This window comes from Eucalyptus grandis, chromosome 7 (assembly GCF_016545825.1).
Source record: "Eucalyptus grandis isolate ANBG69807.140 chromosome 7, ASM1654582v1, whole genome shotgun sequence".
NCBI classification, from domain to species: Eukaryota; Viridiplantae; Streptophyta; class Magnoliopsida; order Myrtales; family Myrtaceae; genus Eucalyptus; species Eucalyptus grandis.
In genome coordinates this window covers 35,998,695-36,018,490 of record NC_052618.1, presented here as the reverse complement: position 1 = coordinate 36,018,490, position 19,796 = coordinate 35,998,695, and the positions used below count along the sequence as shown (strand labels likewise).

Sequence of the window (19,796 nt, the reverse complement as noted above, 5' to 3'; positions counted from 1 at the left end):
TTAAGATATGTAATAGTAAATTTCACGCTCATGTCAAATGTGGTTAACTCTATTAGATACTTTTGTTTCATGATCTCAACCTCATTAGACTGAATGAAATTTGACCGTACTTAATCACATAGCAACCTTACACTAAAGGGAATATATACATACATATATGTATATATGTGTGTGTGTGACGACTTGCCGTGATTTTAATTGAGATATTAAGGACAACCTATCTATAAAAGTATTGATAGATTTTAGTATACTTCAAATATCTCTAAAAGATATTTTAATATTGCCAACCTCCTTAATATTGCTAACAGCATGAATTGAGATAAATTTAATTGCTTCACCCAAAAAAAAAAAAAAATCGAGACAAGTATAGATCATTTACCTAAAAATCAAGACAGGAAGTTGGAAAGCATCTCAACCCCATTAAATTCCATCCTCGACCCAAAAGAAACTCCTCTCAACTAACTGCCTCCACCCCCTCCATGTCCCTCTACCGTTTCGTCCCCCCGCCTTCACTTTTCCGCTCGACGTCGTCTTCTCATATTCAATTCCAAAACTCGAAAAGCCCCACCAAACCCCGCCACTCTCCACTCACGAGACTCCCCAAACCAAAACCAACTCTCTCTCTCTCTCTCTCTCTCTCTCTCACCCCGCCATTTCCAACAATGCCGACCCTCCGCCTCCCCTTCCTCCTCCTCCTCGCCGCCGCCGCCGCCGCCGCCGCCGAGGCGAGCTACCTCGACTACGGGGACGCATTGTCCAAGTGCATCCTCTTCTTCGAGGGCCAGCGCTCCGGCTACCTCCCCCAGGACCAGCGCCTCCCCTGGCGCGGCAACTCCGGCCTCGGCGACGGCTGGACGTATAACGCCGACCTCACTGGCGGCTACTACGACGCCGGCGACAACGTCAAGTTCGGCTTCCCGATGGCCTTCACCACCACGCTGCTCGCCTGGAGCGTCGTCGAGTTCGGCGGCCTCATGCCCCCGCCCGAGCTGCGGAACGCCCTGGTCGCCATCCGCTGGGCCACGGACTACCTCCTCAAGACGGTGTCGCAGCCGAACCGCATTTTCGTCCAGGTGAGAGGCGTGAGACGCGACGGGATCCCGACGGTCACGCCGTCGCGATCGTCGCTCCTTTGATCAGTGACCTCGCCCTCTGTTTTACCTTAACCTCGATTTCCTCATCAATTCTCGATTTCATTTCCCATTTCGCCGAAATCGCTGTCAGCCGCTCAATTTAGTGCGACCTCCGTTACCCATGACTATCGATGACCGGCATTATGTTACGTAGTTATAGTTTCGCGTCCTAATTTAACAACTCGGCAGAATCTGGGCATGGCGGATTAAGGGATTATTGCAGAGAGGAGTGAGGCAGAGAGAGAGAGAGAACGAGTGATGGGTGGGGAGGCAAGATTCATGGACGAGGTTGGTTCAACCAAAAGCCATGAACGGAAAAAGGGGGGAACAGGGTTCTGTGGGGGGAAGAAGGCCGCTTTTAGTCCTGACTGGATAGATGCTAGATGCTAGTCCATGTCGTTTGTCTTTACTCTTGACTCTTTTGGACCCACTCCCACGTCATCCTGGAGTAAGATTTCACCCAATTTTTCCGAGCCACGATACTTTATCATTATCTTCTAGCCATCAAGATCGACTAATGTATTGTTAATCGACATTTTTCACAAGATTTGCTTAGTGGAAAAGTCTCTTTTTCCTTTTGCAAGATGGATTCTCAAGTGTCGCATAGGCACAAATCTCCTATCGCGTAATTATACTGCTAAGAAATATTGTAATGCTTAGACTACTGACTCTTTTTTCTTTTTTACCGAGATGGTCAAGCCTAACGAATATCCTTTTTAAAGAGAGAGTGTTGGGTCCTCGAAGAACTCGAAGCTCTTGCGATTCTTCTTTTTTTTTTTTTATTTTTTTAACTTGCATGGCATTGCGTGCTTTCTTGCCCATTAAACGATCGAGCTTCTGGGTTTTAGAGCGGCGTTCGGGAGTTTTAGCCTCCATATAATGAAGTTGTCCAAGAAACCCTTTTGCGGACGAAGATGTCTCGTGTATTTTATTGGGATGGGGTTGAAAATGGACGTTTGCTTATTCTACTCTTCTCGGCCGAGCACGTCCTGACCCTCGTCTCGGGCTGACATCTTGACTCGTCTTCTTGTCTTTTTTTTTTCCCACTGCAATTTGTATTTTTGCCCCTCTCCCTCTTTCTCCTTTTGTAATGGGCAAGTTGGCATTCTCGCCACGCATGAAGCCCTGCTTCGGTTCTCTTTCCAAGTGGACTCCTAGGTTAAAGTCTTGCCCGACCCAAGAAGCCATTTCTATTGCCTCCTCCTTTGGCGAGCTTGTTGTGTGTTGAACTCTGGTGAGGAAAACGAGAGATGATATGTAATACGATGAGTTTGGCTTTAGTTCGATTCCCGCCACTGTCGACCATTCTCCGTTTGGGTGCATATCTTGACTAGGTTTTCTCTTGCCTTTTAAGATTGGTGGGGAGATTTGGCAGGTCACGTACTTAATAGTGTTCTACTGTTATGCTAATCATGCAGGCCCATTAACACTTTGCTGCATGTCTGTCTGCATATGCGGGGTCACTTTAGTGGCTATAAACAGCATGGGACCACACTACTCGTCCCCATCAATGCACGGCCAACCAGTCTCGCCTCGTCTCTCACTAGAGTCGGCTATGTCTTGACTATTTTACGTCGCATTTACTTCAGAGGAACCCATTTTCCTAATCCTTTATTTCTTAACAATATAGAGGTGTTAAGTAAAAAGTTTGGTGAATTCGACCTGGGTGGTTGAACATTACTTGTCTCTCTCAAAGGTGGGTGATCCAAACATCGACCATTATTGCTGGGAGAGGCCGGAGGACATGGACACGGCCAGGACGGTTTTTGCTGTCGATGCACCGAACCCGGCGTCTGATGTTGCCGGCGAGACTGCAGCGGCTCTCGCAGCGTCATCCCTGGCGTTCCGGTCATTGGACCCCGGGTACTCTGACACCCTCCTGAAGAATGCCGTCAAGGCATTTGAATTTGCAGACAGCTACAGAGGAGCTTATAGCGACAATTCAGACGTTAGGGATCATGCTTGCCCGTTTTACTGTGATTTCGATGGATACCAGGTATGCGAATCGCCGTGGAAAAGTTGGCTATTAATGCTTTTTGTGATTCTTGAGAGGGATGAATTTTTAAAAGGCAAAAGCTATACCCTTTAACATATTAATCCTCATCAGGTAGATCGAGCTTGGTTTGACAATTAAAAGGAGTGGATCAAGTTTTTTAACTGAATTTTAACTGTTACTGTCAGTCTGTCCATAAAATATTGAATAGTCTCAGTATGGTGGTTGGTGCTTTGACCTTACTGCCAACAAGAAGGCACTTATATTTTAACATAGATTTGATTCCTCCCGACATATTATTAGAAAAACAGCATGATATGGCTAGAAAAAACCAATGAAATTGAATCCAGTTCTATCTTTTTCTTAAGTTCCCAAAGGTTTCTTCTGTGTAGGACAAGCTTAATGTATGAACCCTGTCTTGTGTGGGTCTCTGACAGGATGAGTTGCTGTGGGGAGCGGCGTGGCTGAGGAGGGCGACACAAGACGAATCTTATCTGAATTACATCCAAAACAATGGCAAAACACTTGGCGCCGATGAGAACATCAATGAGTTCGGCTGGGACAACAAGCATGCCGGCCTCAACGTCCTCGTTTCCAAGGTCAACCAATTCCAACGCTTAATTGCTCCTCTAATTTCCAAATAGAACTATCTCAAATGTCTCTTTCCAGAGAGGGAAAATAATGAATAGGTTTGTTCATATATAATTAGTGATTGTTTCTAGTCCACTTCCGAATTTAGAATGTTTACTAGGTGTTTCTGAGTTGCATAATGGCGTGAGACTTTAGCTGCATTTAGTTTGTAAGTTCTACGCATGGATCTCGACCAAAATTTCTTACTTTTGGGAGGATCATACCCAACCAAGACGCTTGCAAAAGCTAAATATCGGACTTGAGACTGTTATCCAAGAGCATATTGAACCAAGTACTTGCTCTCTACAAAGATCTCGAAAATTTCAAGCTTCTGCAACAAAGCCTAGTCGTTTCATTGGGCATGATCTTCCTGTGCTTAATTGATTTCGAAGACCATTTATTCTGCAAACGTGAAGTGGATATGGTATCTTTATTCTTGTCTTCCATTTGGACCAAAACATATGGTAGTCAGTGGGAGAAATCAAGAAAGAACAGAGAAGATAATCAAATTTGAGTCGATTAATATTTTTCTGCATCAGTTCCTCACTTTTGATTCAACCGTTTGCTTCAGGAATTCCTAGAAGGCAATGTCTACTCGCTCCAGTCCTACAAATCCTCAGCCGACTCCTTCATGTGCACCCTCATACCGGACTCCTCCTCCTCCACCCACATCCAGTATACTCCTGGCGGCCTCATCTACAAGCCTGGCGGCAGCAACCTTCAGCATGCCACTTCCATTGCCTTCCTCCTCCTCGTCTATGCCAACTACCTCTCCACCACCTCCCAGTCCATGAACTGCGGCTCCGTCAGCATTGACGCTGCCACCCTTCGCCAGCAGGCCAAGAGGCAGGCTGACTACATCCTCGGGGAGAACCCCCAGGGCATCTCCTACATGGTTGGGTACAGCGCCTATTACCCCCTCCGCATCCACCACCGTGGCTCGTCGCTGCCGTCGATCAAGGATCATCCCCAGTTCATCGCTTGCAAGGAAGGGTCCATTTACTTCAATTCCTCGGATCCGAACCCAAATGTGCTTGTCGGAGCACTGGTTGGCGGGCCTGGGGAGGACGATGAGTATGAGGACAATAGGGTAGATTTCCGGAAGTCCGAGCCGACGACATATATCAATGCCCCATTTGTTGGGGTCCTCGCCTACTTGAATGCTAATTCCAATCCTAGCTGATGGATGGGACAAGCAGGAGAAGCTTATGTGAATACAAAAAAGGTGTATTCGCAGATCATACTGAATCACTGAAAAAGAATAGACCTTGAAAGGTTGTCTCTCGTCTTAGGCGAAGCTTGCCGAGAGTGAAGAGGCTTCTTAGCTTTTCTTTTTGCGTGATGTTCCGTCAGTAAAGTCGTTAGTTGTCGAATCCAGGAGGATTGTTGAAACACAAGAAGCATATCTCCTTGTGATTTAAGTTGAAAGAGATCATTCTTTTCCTCGCACAACCTGAGAAAGTTCAATGAAATTTTCTTTTTCTTCCCAGCCAGCGTATGACTTTCTGTTGGAGCACATCACATGGATTCTCAAGGAGGTCCTGTGAGTATCAGCATCATCAAAGAGTGAATTTGAATGTGCATATCCTACCAAATAACACGGCACTTCCCGGTTGATACTAAGGAAGAAGTTGCATATATCACACAAATGATTAATTAAATGCAAAACCTTGCAATGACATATCCAGCAAAATTTAACGGCTTATTTGACGCAACAGATGAACTTCGCTCGCCATTTGACTCTAACAATCATTGAGGTCCTTGACTTTGAAGTGTCTTATAGCTGACCGAGTTGTATTTGGACAACAGAACCATACATTCGCATTTAGCACATAGAATTATAGTGTACAGATGCCTGAGAAGTCAGATTTTAGCATATGTGGGACTAGATTGTCTGCGTATCCAGGGCCACCGACGACCGGCATGCAAATTCTGATGGCTCGATGGACATTTCACTTGACAGATCGTTCTCACAATGTCTTTCCGAGCATTAACTCGAGGAGAGAACGACGAAGCAAGCATGTATCATAACCCCAGACAAATAGGAAGATGAATATAAATGTAGAAACGCGCACCCATCGCTCATTGTAATCGTGGGTCTGGTCTGACGCAAACGATCCATTTCAAGGCTTGAAATAAAGCGTGGCTTAGGAGTTTATGTTCAGCCGCTCAATTGAAAACGTCAAGAACTTCCTTCTCTCCTCTTCATGTCGTCTTTCGGTTGAATATCGATCCACAAGAATAGACTCTGCCACATAGTGAAAATGCTTTTACTGTGGTTTCAAACAAGTGAAATTCACTTCCTCATTTTCTATGCAAATCCTTAACTAGTCTCGGCTCGGGCTTACATAGACTGGATTCATCATAGCCATTAACCATGTGGGCCTCACATATAAGTACCGTGAGCAAAATATCAATTGCTTATAAAAATGAACTTACCTTTAGTCATGGTGGTACTAGGGGAAGCTTTAGACAATGAGCTACAAATTCCTCTCATATGATGCCTTTAATGTAAAACACACAAGTCACTCTAACTCGTGGCCAGTGGATCTCGACTTATGAGATATATTCAACCGGTTCCACGTGATCAATGGCTGTGATTGCATTCTATTGACCCGGATCCATCTGAGAGTTTTTTTATACATGTTGGCAGATTAAGTTTTTTAAATTTTTGGTCTGTCAATTTTTGTTCCCCTAGACAGTAAACAAATCATTTTTTGTTAACCTTTCATGTTTACTTAGCGTGTTCTAAATGGTATAGGAATTATGGTTTACTAAATGATAGGTCACAGATGAAATAGTCGTTTCGGAAGTGGGCTCGAACCATAACATGGTCGACTTCACTTCCCCGATGAAATTGACACCCGCCACATATTTCTAGTCAGAGTATACCAAGCATTATTTTTCCTAAAAATTGCTTACTAACGTATCACTGCACAATCTAGTATTTTATAAAATGGTCTTATTTCCTTCAGCATATAAGATCCAAATGCACATCGGAAGCTGCGATTGAGAGGACATCCAAGTAGCGAAGCCAAGGTAGAGAGTGAATAGCCGGACTCGAGACAAAACACGTAAAAATGTTTCAATTATCTAGTCCTGCAATTGCAACGTGCAATGTCCTAGACTTGAATCACGGATTTTTGTCCCATGCAATGATTGAATCATTCTCATGCGATTCTTTTAAGCAAAGTTCTTGGCACTTAAACTTTTGAAGATTCCTAGTTTGCGACACATTGTCGAGAGACAAAAGCAAAGGGATAAGATCCAAGGACAAAGCTGTCCCGATTATTTTGGTGGCCCCATGAAGCGTTCACAGGCTAGTTCCACCAACAGGCCCCGCCATTCTGTCGTCCATGGAAAAGAAAGGAAAAATGAATGATCTCTAAAAATCTTAATATGAGCATGCTCTGTGACGCAATCTCGTGCGGCCTTATAAGTATAAAATGGCTCGAATTTGAAGTGCCCTAGTACAAGTGGCAAATGGAAAAGGACAAGTGAGTCACTATCCCTATGAAGACTCGTGAACATTTTCACAAACACAATTCTGATGACACGACACCAACTTTTATGGACCAAAACATTTTCCTATAGTTTAGTTGGCCAATTTATTTCTCTCTCCCCATTAACAAAAATCTTTATTATTTATTTATTAAATCTCTACTTCTCTCTCACGTTTGTTGCGGAAAATGAAAGATTTGAAAAATATTTTCTTAAAAATAATTGTTTGTATTGCTTAAAATAATTAACAAATGAAGAATGTTATCATTATTGAAAATAACTTATGTTCATTTTTTAAAAAGTGATTTAAGTGATTATTTTTAAAAAAATATTTTTAAATAATTTATTTTCAATGAAATAAATAAAGGCTTAGTTAAAGCTGACCCACCAAATTTGAAAAGTGCACCGGCCAATATATATATATTTTTTTTTTGAAAAGTGCGAGCACCTAACCCTCAAATTAATTGGTTTCGTGGGCTCCGCCGGCACGGCATCGTCCGTGACTCTGCAGAATCACGCCCTATGCTCTGCTCTTGATTCGGCTCACTTTCCGGCGCGTTCAATTGCTCACAATTGAGGATGGTAGGTACGGTGGTGTCGGTAGCACTTGGCATTGACAATTTGTTTCGTTTATATGTTTAATTCGGGGTCTTTTATTTCCCAAAAATTTTAATGTGGAAAAACATCATGGCCAACGTTTTGTTTATTTACCGGGTCTAATTCAAGGTCGCTTTTGTGGCAGAAGAAGTTACTTTAAAAAAATATTTTTCTCATTTTTCAAAATTTAAATTGCTTAAGATAATGCGTTAATGATTTCCTCTTTTGACATGATGGGAACCTGACGCTCAGATCCGAATCCTTCCAAACCAAGCTAGAAATTTTGGTGGGTGAGCACGCAACATATTGTGCCGGGTGATCTTGAAAAGAGTTTGCCCTTAGCATTGCAACTTCAAATCAAATATAGTGAAGTTGTGGACGCCATGAGTGACTTTGTGAGGTTGTTTTTGGTCAATGCATCATGACACCATATAATGGTTGGCGATAAGACTAGCAATTCTTGTTACAACATGTTGTTACGACACGACACAAAACCACACATAGTTAAATAGGTTTGGATTAGGCACAAGTGGGTTTGTGCCATAAATGGTTAGCGTGAAATAATTGTCTTACATGGGTTAATCTACTTAACCAATTTAGATATTATTGGCACGATGAAGATCACATGTCATTTCTTAGCACGACATATATAGACACATTTTAATACGTTTAATAATCATCTCTAAACAACTTTTGTCCTTAATGTTTATAACAATGAGGTCCGTGTCAAAATGAATGAAGGGTGAAATAGAAACATATTTAGGGATATAAAAGTCATTGAAGTTTAGAAAAAGGTGGGACTTCTTTACACATCTTATCGTGTATAAACATATTCTATGTATTTATTTTGTACACAAATTAATGTATGTAAACAAGTTACTGTCTCTACGGCGTTGATGCGTATTCCAATAACACATTCATTTAATTATGTTAGTGTTGTGTGACCTGCTTTATTAGGTGCGTTGTCTTCGTGTTAAGGTAGTTCCACATGTCTATTAAACATATCATGTTCAGGTCAGCCATAACCCTATTTGGACATGAGAAGATTAATACTACACAAATTGCCTATTTTAGTATTTCATGGGATCAAAACCTTGTTTTGAGATACGTGGTGACAACGAGAAGGGAGGGAGGGAGACTATACTATGGTGTGGGTGAGATGTACGATAATGATGTTCTGTTCTCCATTGCAAGTTTGAGCTACTATTTTTACCCAAAATACATTGGTTCTCAATTTGGGGTTTGAAGAAGAAGCGAATTTGCCCCCGGTTATTTGATTTGGGGCAAAATGTGCTATACGATGTCATTAGGGCAATTAAAGTTTGACTCACTTTGCCAATGAATTATATCGGATAGAGAAATATTAAGAAAGCCACTCAAATTTTTGCTATCCTAAATAGGCAATGGCATTTAAGTAATCATTTTCTAACAAAGTGGCATTGCAGTGGCTGCTTGCAAAGTTTTGACAATAAAGTAAGTGTCATTACAAAGTTATGATCTTTAGGTGAGCGTTGTGTGAAAGTTATAACAATTATAATATTCTTTTCCTCAATTAAAGTATCAAATTTGATTTCAAATCAAAAGCTAATATATTCTAATATATTTTGAAGCCTCAAGGGCTTTATAAAATTTGAAATACTATGACGATATGTAGAGAAATAATTGAAAACAAGTGAGGAAATTATATGGGATTTTTATTGAGTCAGCTTAGATAATTTATGTTCTTGAATACCATAATTGGTCGATTACTGAATTTGAACATAAACTTCTAAATGGAAATAATAAAGTATGAAGGAAAATTAAAAAGCTTACAGAAAATTTCTAGAAAGCTTTTATAATTGAAGACAAATTCTAAAAATTAGGAAACTTAAAATAATTTGAATTTGAAATTCAAAGCTTAAATAAAACCTAATCCAAATTATCTTCTTCAAAATTTGATGGCCTCCTTGATTGATGCTGAGCGATTCTTCTCCGTAGTTGTGTGTAGATGATATGTGTATGATTCCCCCATGCATCTTTAATGGACCATTCCATTGTAAATTCTGATCTGTCTTCGCAAAAATCTCTAACTACCTCTTCACTTGTGTTCTAGTTCAAGGATGACTTGTGCTCTCGATCCTTTAGTTACAATTATCTCTTGGCCGATGCATCTTTCTTGACTCAGATTTCAAATTCTTTTCATGTTTCAAGTTAATATTCGTCATCGTGTGAACATGTAGACTCTTTATATTGGAGACTTCTATGGGTGCGTATGATGAACAAGGAGCTTTCAGCATCCAAAGTCCATTGGGAAAATAGTGAACTGTTTAGCAACTATTTTGAAATAACTTTCAAGTGAAAGCTAGCATTGAGAATGTTGGAAGCCCGATCTTAGTAGAGACTAGTTTTGAGTTTTTAGCGTTGGCAAAATGCCGAAACTTATTTTTTTCCAAAATTATTCTCACTCATTTCGAGTTTGCCATCGTTATTATTTTAGTAAAATGTCAAAATAATTCTAAAAAAATCAAATATATATATATTGCTAAAAAATTTAAATATATTTTGGTCTTTTTAGTCTTTAAAAAAAATATTTATATATTTGATTTTTTTAGCGTTATTGTCAACTTTTATATTTAAAAAGTTGCATACAATTTTTTTTTTTTTCAATTTTAAACAAATAAAAATTAAAAAATTGCGACGAAGGGTTTGGTCTTATATATATATATATATATATATATTTGATTTCTTAGCATTTTTTTCAAATTTATATTTAAAAATTCGTATACATTATTTGTTCATATTTAAAAAAATAAAAATTAAAAAATTTTGACGAATGATTTGGTCTTTTAAAAAAATATGCATATATATATACATATATATTTGATTTTTTTAGTATTATTGTCAATATTTATAATTAAAAAGTTGCATACATTATTTTTGTCAATTTTAAACAATTAAAAATTTAAAAATTATGATGAAGGGTTTGGTCTTTTTTAAAAAAAAATTATATATATGTATTTGATTTTTTAGCATTATTTTCAAATTTATATTTAAAAATTTGCATACATTATTTTTTCAATTTTAAACAAATAAAAATTAAAAAAATTTCGACAAAGGATTTGGTCTTTTAAAAAAAAATTATATATATGTCTTTGATTTTTTTTTTTTTACCATTATTGTGAAAATTTATATTTAAAAAGTTGCATACATATATATTTTTTTCAATTTTAAGGAAATAAGAATTAGAAAATTCGGATGAAAGGTTTGGTCTTTTTTAAAAAAGAATTATCTATGTATTCGTTTTTTTAGTAGTATTGTCAAAATTTATATTTAAAAAGTTCCATACATTACTTTTTCAATTTTAAACAAATAAAATTTAAAAAATAATATTAATCACCCAAAAGCTTTTCAAATGTGTATTACACTTTTCTCAAAATTGCTTCTCAAAGCATAGTTTACTAAACGGCTTTTGCATTTACTTAAAGTCGTTTAGGCTAAACTGTTTTGCATTTTCCCAATGAGCTTTCAAAATACTGAACCAAATACACCCTATGAACTCTTCAGCCATTCTAAAAATGGGTTCTTCGGGCTAAATGTATTGTTATGACCTTTATTGTGAAGGAGCTTGTCTAGGTATTCTTTCGAATAGACCTTATACATTAAATGTGTTGTTATGGTTTGGTTTGGGCCACCAGCATTTTCATGTTTTGATCCAGATTTTTGCCCAGGTGTCAACAGCGGTAAATTCGTGATACGTCGGTTTGGTATTTTCTACTAAGATTAACTGTATTTTTGGCGTAATTTTTCTTTTTCTTGATTAAAAAAAGGGATCACATCTCTTCCTTTAAAGGGGAGAAATAGCGTTAGTTTATTCCTCAAATAGAAAGGACGATTTGCTTTCGGCTTGGACCGATCAGAAAACCTACATACATACGCTTTTGCTATGGCTTATGGTCTTGGGGCACTGTTGGCCCAACTTTTCTTTTTGGGCTTCTAAGCTTTTAAGGCCCGAGTTTTCCAATCGTAAATTCTATTCTGTTATTTTTCCCTTAAATTTTGGAATTTGTCCTTCCCTAGTTCTTTCCTTTCTCACTAGACTCAAAAATATTATTCTAAATTTGACCTAAAGCTATATTGTTAACCCTGAAAAAGGTAGAGTCTATCTTCCCTTACATTCATCCTTTGATAGGGGAAATCGTTATTTAAGGCATTTAGCTTAGTCAAGCAATCGAATTGTAGCCTTTAAGATTGACTTTTACAACATTCTTATGGACGAATTGATTGAAAATTATATGAACCAAAAGGGACAACTTGGTTCATATTGCAAATGACATTTAGACGATTACTAAAATAAAATGTTAGAATATTAAGATAATGCCAGGTCTTTTTTTTTTTTTTTTTTTCTCTGAAGGCAAAAAACTAAAACACATTTATGCTAGAAAAGCTTAAACTTAGTCCGCCCAACGAAGAGCTTTGCTTTTTCTTGTCAAGTTAAAACGTTAATCCAGTTGTGAGCAAGTGGTAATCAACTTGCCAAATAATATGAGTGGACGTCTTCAACCGTACTAGCCAACCCTTCTCCAATGTCCGGACAAAAGCAATGCAACAGCGCTATTCGTCACTTCGGTTCTAGTGAAACCAATGATAGAATAGCCACGCTCTAGTCATTCAAGTGAAGGTACCGCTTTGATTTGACCTTATCACCAACGAACATTGCCGACGCAGTAAAGCGAGGGTAATCTCGTCTTTAAAAGTTGATTTTCCAAGTCGATGTACAGCTCTTGACTTCCAAAGAAATTATTATATTTAGGATGGGCAGGTTATTCTAACATCCGTTGTAGTCTAGTTGGTTAGGATACTCGGCTCTCACCCGAGAGACCCGGGTTCAAGTCCCGGCAACGGAAATTCCCATTTTAGCGTTCTTATTATTATATTATATTTTTTGTTTACATGTATTTTATGAATTTCGCCGGCAATGTTCTCTCTCTTTTTAGCGTTCTTTTCTCTTTTCGTGCGGACTTTCCGGCTTTGATGGGATTCGAATTCAAGCCATACCAGCTTCTACTGCTCGTGACTCTCTCCCCTTGCCCCGCTCGCACGCAGCACGTCCGACGGCGACGGAGGAAGAATTAGGGTTCTTGCTTTCTCGCTTGCCGGAGGTACGCACGTGAAGTCTCTCGCACGATGCGCGCGCGCGCGTTGTTTGTAGGGGTGTGCGTGAATTGCTTATTTCCTCGAGATAGTTGATCGGTGGTCGATGATGCAGTGGCTCGTTTGCCAATTCAGCTATAGTGTACTGTAGCGTAGTGCGTGATTGGTGCTTGACTCAGGTGCTTTTGGTAGGGCTAAGGGGTTGTTGTGGGAATTTGATATGCTATTTCTGGGCGATTCCTATGGGGGAGATTGCGGTGGAAGAGTAAATTTTTTTCGATTGTTTCGTTTTTCCCCCATGGCAAATTCTTGGGTTTTCTTCTGAGCATGCTGGGAATGAATTGTGATGTGTGTTTCGTGTTTGATGGCCTCCTTTTGGACTAATGTTTCAATAGAAATGCCTTTTGATTTCGATTTGGTTACTCTTGCTGGACTTGGCTGTGGTTTTTTCACAAACTTCCTGAGGGAGGCAAAATGGGCAGGATATCATATGGGTTTTACACGAAGGGAAAACGTCCTTTCCATCTAGCCAATTGGAAACATTGCTCATGTTACCTTGTTATGCCTCGTTTGTCGAATTTAACCCATTTCTTGGAATTCAAAGATCATACTTTTTGTCAGTTGTTAAGGCACCATTAAGAAATCAGCCATCTTTGAGTCATGTTCTAAGAAATGTCAAAAGTTTGCATTGTATGCACATGCTCAATCTGTTAGGCCTTGAGGAGCTGCGCTTAGGAAATTTACATAGTTCATCGCTGATGTACCATTTCATACAAAAGGGGGGTTCTTTTGTTGTCTGGAGGGCTTCTTGCCCATTTTGTTTGTTTTTCTCTGTTAGTATCCCACTAACTCGCAATGTGTCTTGTGTCTGATGGCCTCCTTTTGCACAAATATTCAGAGGAAATGACTTTTGATTTGGATTTGGTTGCTCTTGCTGAAATTGGGTGTTTTTTTAGCAAAGTTCCAGAGGGAGGCGAGGAGGGCAGAATCACATATGGAATTTACATGAAGAAAAATGTCTTTTCCATCTTTCAATTGGAAACTTTGCTTATGTTACCTTGTTGTGCCTCACTTGTCGAATTTAAACTATGTCTTGGAATTCAAAGAAGATACTTTTTGCTTTTACTCATTGCGGCATTTGTCAGTTGTTATAGCACCATGTTCTAAGAAATGTCAAAAGTTTACCTTGTATGTACATGCTCAACCTGGGATGCCTTGAGCAGCTGCGCTTAGGAAATGTACATAGTTCATTAGGGATATACTATTTCATACAAAAGGGGTTCTTTTGTTGTCTGGAGGGCTTCATGTCTTTTTGTTTGTTTTTTTCTCTTGGTATCTACTGGATTTAATGTTAAAATTGTTTGAAACTTAAACTAGTGATATAAAACTTGGGAGGTTTTTTCCTGTAAATTCTCATGATTGCTTGTCTGATTAGAAAGATTTGGTGATGTTCCTGGTTGTGCTTGACGGTATTGCTCTCTCTGCAATATGATAAGTTGCTTTTTTGTGTCTAATATTGTGTGTTTCCACCATAGATATAGTCATGGCTGTTGAGGATGATAATGTTGAAGGTTCGATATCTTCAGCTTTTCTTGCATTGATGGATTCTAAGCAAAACGAAGATCTGCTTTCTGCTGAGGACGTAGCGTGGATCGACTCCTGTCTGATCAAAGATCCTGAGATTCTTGAAAGTAGCTGGGATTCTCTAAACGATGCCTTGCTTGAAGTGCTTGACTTCCATCCTGATTTTACCAATCATTCTTCAATGGAAAGTGACGAGTCCATCGTAGAAGATGACATTGAGATATTTACTCCATCAAAAATATCAGTATATGAATGCAATGAATCTTCTGGAAGAACGGTTGAGGATCTCATCTCTATGGATAAGGAAGAAATAGACGGTGAAAGTACTCCTTCTGACAATAGTCCTTCCTTACGAGGTTCACTAAGAAATGCTTTGCAACCTAATTTCCAAGAGTTCCCTGAGGAGAGGACAAATGACGACTCAGAATTGAATGTGGAAGCCACTGAGACAGAGTTATCAAGTGCGGAAATTTTCAAGGTTTGGGATTTAGATGTGCCAGATGAGGAAGACAATTTCGCAAAAGAGTTGAATAAGGCACTTGGAGGAAGCTCCATTCAGCCTTCTCCATCACATCTAGAATCTTCAATTGCACGGAAAGACTCAAAGGATGACATGGTTGAAAACCTAGTTGCCGGGATTGCAGACCTGTCTTTAGAGCAAGATCTACCGCAATAGTTTTGTCTAGGTCAGTATTTTGGCGCATATTTATTGATAGGTTGGCTTGAAATTATTGTCTCAGTGTTTTGCAAACAGAGGAGGACATTGAGCTTTTCTGGGTTTTGGATGGGGAGGTTGAATTCTGGGTGGGTCGAATGCTGGTGCAGCACCAAGATTAGCTCCATGAGAACCTCTACCCATTCAGTAGCGCTTTTCATTTATTCTAGTGGTGTTCTCTCTTCTTCTTACATTTATCTGTTTTGAGCGCTTTGACATAGTCCTTGGAACCATTGGGAATTCTTACAAGGTATATAAGAACTTAAGATTAGTGTCACTAAGTACCAAAAAATTTTCTTGAAATCTCAACCCAACTTGTCGACCGAAAAAAATCCAACCTGGATGTTTACAATTCTAGGAAGTGAAAACTTCCACTGTGGTCAAACTCAAGGTCGTTAATGGGAGAAAGAAATACAGTAAACGATGTCCAATGGAGACTTTCTTGCCCGAGGGATGTTGCGAAAGGAACTCATCCTTCACAGAACCACATGTTCTTTTCAACTGCACATTTTAAGGTGAGATGGTTGGAGTTTTATTTGAAATGGTCGTGACCTTTGTTGCTCATGCCAGGTCCTTGTCAGGAATCAGTTAGGAAATCTTGTCTTGCTAGAGCAAGACAAGTCATTGATTGTAATTTTCCATGTCAATTCTTCAGAATTCTTCATGGTTATGAAGATTGTTGGTTAACCTTCTTACCTACAGAAATTAAGTTGCCCGGGCGAAGCCTCAAGTCACCCTCTAATCAATTTTACTTGAGAGTATCGACGTGAGACCTACATGTGGCGAAAATATGACATCGTTGCATGCCCTGTTCAGAAATTACTTGCATCCTGAACTTTCCTCTTAGGGAAAACGTTGAACTCCATGTGACTCTGTATGATTGCTGGTTTGGTGATTATCCTTAGTGACTTCTCTGTATGTTGAGCCACACTAGCCATGTTCACACTTTCATGGCAAAAACTATCACAATTGTCTTTTTTTCAGGCCCATCCAGACAAATTGGGCCTCCTTAAAAATCTAAATTTTTGGTGACTGGTCTACTCTTGACGTGAGAGATCATTCATGATGACCTCCCATTCTGCGACGAGGAACCGTGACCAGAGGGCTAAGAGAAGTCATTTGGAGCCTCAAACTCACTCTCCACATGAATCTGACCCCAGCTACTCTCGCCGTATCTGGTGAACATGATGCATTTTGTCTACTCTTCAAACCCCCCAAAATTTGGACAAAAAAAAAAAAAACCCCCAAAAGAAATATCACAGATTTTTGGGTCAATGACTAATTTTACTATAATTTCTTCAAAATCTCGAGGTGGGCATAAATCTTTGCATACCAACCACGGATGCAAGAGTGCCAGGTGAGCAGGTTATCATCCACGTGGCAGGGCCCGATTGGGCAGTGCACAGCGGCCTCAAGTTGCACATCTTTGACAAGTTCCCTATAAATCCTTGGGGAGTGAGGGAGTGAGAGTTTGTGTGGTAAAGAGAGGCAAAGACAGCTTCCCAACGAGGAGATAAGGAGATAAATACATAGTGCACGCGCACACACTCTTCGCATATTTTTGCATTGGGACTTTGAGAAGCGAAAGAAGCAAAGCAAGAAGCAATGGCCTCTGCTTCTGCAACGCTGCTCAAGTCATCCCCAGTCCTTGACAAGTCCGAGTGGGTGAAGGGTCAGTCTATCCGCCACGCCTCGGCCACCACCGTGCGCTGCCATCCTGCCACCGCCTCTGTCCTCACTGTCAAAGCCAGTTATGCCGATGAGCTCGTCAAGACCGCGGTATGGTTCTTGCTGTTCTCTTTTACTTGAATACAAGTTAGATGATAGGTGATGTGTGTCCTTCATCTACCAATATAATCTTGCAACAAGTAAAGTAGGCGATGGCACGTGTTTCTCCAGTTTGTTCACCAACTTGAATAAACATCGTCCGAAAGTCTAATAAGAAGTTTAAAAATCAGTGTCGGCACATACAGTGAGTTTGACAATTAAGAGTGAGGCATGAGTTCTTGGCTTGTGTTATGTCCACTGTAAAACAGGTTTGATGCTGAAAGTTCTTGAATAAGAAATTTGATTAGGATTGTCCATCCAGTAGCTCACTAGATATCAGTACCTGACTAGTGATTTGTTAAGCTTTAATTGGTTACGTAAGCTAATTATTGCTCAGGACTTTGTTCTACTCCCACGTTCCGAGTTCTGACATCCTCCCCAATTGCGTTAAGAAATATTAGGAGACAGACACAGCTAGAACATGTCTCGAGGCACAACTTTGTTTTAAAAAGGTGCTACCAATGTTCATGCACATTCGCCAATCTCCGTGCACTGGGCGCTCATGTATCACCAGCTTTAGTTAGGCAAGATCCACCGGTGTGAACGCCAGATTTCCACCCTAAGCATGCTCCAAACGTTACGGTGCAAAAAACGCATCTGCATCTAACCTCAGCTTTACATGATCGTGGTTTTCAAGCATACAACTGCTTGTATCATAATTCATGTCACTTTCTGTAAACAGAAAACCATCGCATCGCCAGGACGTGGAATTTTGGCCATGGATGAATCAAATGCCACTTGCGGGAAGCGTCTTGCCTCGATTGGACTAGAGAACACCGAAGCCAACCGCCAAGCCTACAGAACTCTGCTGGTGACAGTTCCAGGGCTCGGCGAGTACATCTCTGGTGCCATCCTCTTTGAGGAGACTCTCTACCAGTCCACAGTCGATGGACACAAGATGGTTGATGTACTTGTTGAGCAGAACATCGTCCCCGGTATCAAAGTCGACAAGGTAAATTAGCTCACCTATCTGTATGATTATATCCATATGAAGTCCTCAAGATATGACATTTTTGGAAGAGGAATTCAAGTGGTGTGAATTCTTAGGATTTATTCGTGGAAATGACAGGGTTTGGTGCCTTTGGCCGGTTCGAACAATGAGTCCTGGTGCCAAGGTCTCGATGGCCTTGCTTCCCGCTCGGCTGCTTACTACCAGCAAGGTGCTCGTTTCGCCAAATGGTATGACAATCCGCATTCCTCTATCCTTTCCTTTCAAATGCTCTGCTTAGTGTCAAATCATTAGCTTAAACATCTTAATTCACTATTTTTTTACCCAATTCCACATTGGCAATATCCCCCATCTTCGATTTCGTAAAGAACTTATTGAAATATTTGTCATTGAATCAGGCGTACCGTTGTGAGCATCCCAAATGGCCCATCTGCCCTGGCTGTGAAGGAAGCTGCCTGGGGTCTCGCCCGCTACGCTGCCATTTCTCAGGTAAACTCAGCTGAAACTGAGCGTTTGTCTATTTGCGGTTGCACTTCTTTATTACAGTTTGTAAACAAATGTCTACTTAACCTTTGGCAGGACAACGGGTTGGTACCAATTGTGGAGCCAGAGATCTTGCTTGATGGTGAGCATGGAATCGACAGGACATTTGAAGTTGCTCAGAAGGTTTGGGCTGAGGTTTTCTACTACCTGGCTGAGAACAATGTCATGTTTGAGGGTATCCTCCTTAAGCCCAGCATGGTCACTCCTGGTGCCGAGTGCAAGGACAAGGCCACTCCTCAACAAGTCGCTGAATACACCCTCAAGCTTCTCCACCGCAGAATCCCCCCGGCAGTCCCTGGAATCATGGCGAGTCTCACTACCAATCCCTTACTTTTAACTGTGAACTATGACTCGATTCTGTTTGCTCTGGTTTGTTTAGTTTTTCGGTTGTATTCTTCTTGTTCTTCGCTTATTCTAATGATAGCAATCTTCCTCATATGAGTAGTTCTTGTCTGGTGGACAATCTGAAGTTGAAGCCACCCTGAACTTGAATGCCATGAACCAATCGCCAAACCCGTGGCACGTATCTTTCTCATATGCCCGAGCCCTCCAGAACACCTGCTTGAAGACATGGGGAGGAAGACCCGAGAACGTGAAGCCAGCCCAGGAAACCTTGCTTGTCCGCGCCAAGGCCAACTCTCTTGCTCAGCTTGGCAAGTACACAGGTGAGGGCGAGTCCGAGGAGGCCAAGAAAGGAATGTTCGTCAAGGGCTACGTGTATTAAGCTGTTCACTGTAGGTGGAAGTGGATGATCAAAGTTGGGAGACTTAAGAATTGATCCCTCTCAGCGTGTTATGATTATAGCCACGGAGACTATTTTTGCACATCGAATGTACTGTTCAGCCACTCTATAAACTTCTTGTGATTCTGGGATTATTTAGTTTGGTGAGTTTATGCGTCGCTATATTTGGCAAACAACCGATCATTGAGCTCTACATTTTTTTGTTTTTAGGTACATGATGTATTAAAAGGAAGATAGCAGAGACTTTATGTCTCAAAACTTATTGGCGGGTTGTTGAGGTTCAGACTAAACTTGTCCTAATTGCTGCGGGAATTACATTAAGGTTTTTCTTAGTAAAGGATTAATACTTGCACGAGAAATGAGAATTTAAGAGGACAAGCCAATCATTGAAACTATAAGGCGCGAAATGAGAATTGGCAGTTTTTTGGCTTTCTGCCATTCATTGCTGCCTC

General features: G+C 40.4%; 3 protein-coding genes and 1 non-coding gene across 4 annotated transcripts; all 4 read left to right on the top strand.

Moving 5' to 3' along the window:
* Window positions 1-509: 509 nt before the first annotated feature.
* LOC104453381 (endoglucanase 24) lies at window positions 510-5,245 on the top strand. The gene is made up of 4 exons (XM_039316529.1): window positions 510-1,073; window positions 2,830-3,129; window positions 3,564-3,725; window positions 4,328-5,245. Exons 1-4 carry the CDS (start codon window positions 663-665, stop codon window positions 4,937-4,939), a joined length of 1,485 nt encoding a protein of 494 aa, XP_039172463.1. The 5' UTR covers window positions 510-662; the 3' UTR covers window positions 4,940-5,245.
* A 7,419-nt stretch (window positions 5,246-12,664) lies between these two features.
* TRNAE-CUC lies at window positions 12,665-12,737 on the top strand. The gene has a single exon. It is a non-coding gene; the product is annotated as a tRNA-Glu (tRNA).
* Window positions 12,738-12,786: 49 nt separating this feature from the next.
* LOC104453380 (hypothetical protein) lies at window positions 12,787-15,560 on the top strand. The gene is made up of 2 exons (XM_010067914.2): window positions 12,787-12,992; window positions 14,520-15,560. The coding sequence occupies exon 2, from the start codon at window positions 14,528-14,530 to the stop codon at window positions 15,242-15,244; it is 717 nt and encodes a 238-aa protein (XP_010066216.2). The 5' UTR covers window positions 12,787-12,992; window positions 14,520-14,527; the 3' UTR covers window positions 15,245-15,560.
* Window positions 15,561-16,748: 1,188 nt separating this feature from the next.
* LOC104453379 (fructose-bisphosphate aldolase 1, chloroplastic) lies at window positions 16,749-19,597 on the top strand. Its single transcript, XM_010067913.3, has 6 exons — window positions 16,749-17,062; window positions 17,793-18,062; window positions 18,180-18,289; window positions 18,458-18,548; window positions 18,639-18,908; window positions 19,048-19,597. Exons 1-6 carry the CDS (start codon window positions 16,889-16,891, stop codon window positions 19,324-19,326), a joined length of 1,194 nt encoding a protein of 397 aa, XP_010066215.2. The 5' UTR covers window positions 16,749-16,888; the 3' UTR covers window positions 19,327-19,597.
* Window positions 19,598-19,796: the final 199 nt, after the last annotated feature.

What these genes read in the sequence shown, in the direction of transcription:
- LOC104453379 (XM_010067913.3), top strand. Translation starts at nt 16,889, where the DNA reads ATGGCCTCTGCTTCTGCAACGCTGCTCAAGTCATCCCCAGTCCTTGAC. An exon ending in CCGGTATCAAAGTCGACAAG is followed by an intron (nt 18,063 to 18,179) that starts GTAAATTAGCTC and finishes TGGAAATGACAG; the next exon opens with GGTTTGGTGCCTTTGGCCGG. An exon ending in GGTGCTCGTTTCGCCAAATG is followed by an intron (nt 18,290 to 18,457) that starts GTATGACAATCC and finishes TCATTGAATCAG; the next exon opens with GCGTACCGTTGTGAGCATCC.
- LOC104453380 (XM_010067914.2), top strand. Translation starts at nt 14,528, where the DNA reads ATGGCTGTTGAGGATGATAATGTTGAAGGTTCGATATCTTCAGCTTTT.
- LOC104453381 (XM_039316529.1), top strand. Translation starts at nt 663, where the DNA reads ATGCCGACCCTCCGCCTCCCCTTCCTCCTCCTCCTCGCCGCCGCCGCC. An exon ending in GTGATTTCGATGGATACCAG is followed by an intron (nt 3,130 to 3,563) that starts GTATGCGAATCG and finishes GGTCTCTGACAG; the next exon opens with GATGAGTTGCTGTGGGGAGC. An exon ending in TCAACGTCCTCGTTTCCAAG is followed by an intron (nt 3,726 to 4,327) that starts GTCAACCAATTC and finishes CGTTTGCTTCAG; the next exon opens with GAATTCCTAGAAGGCAATGT.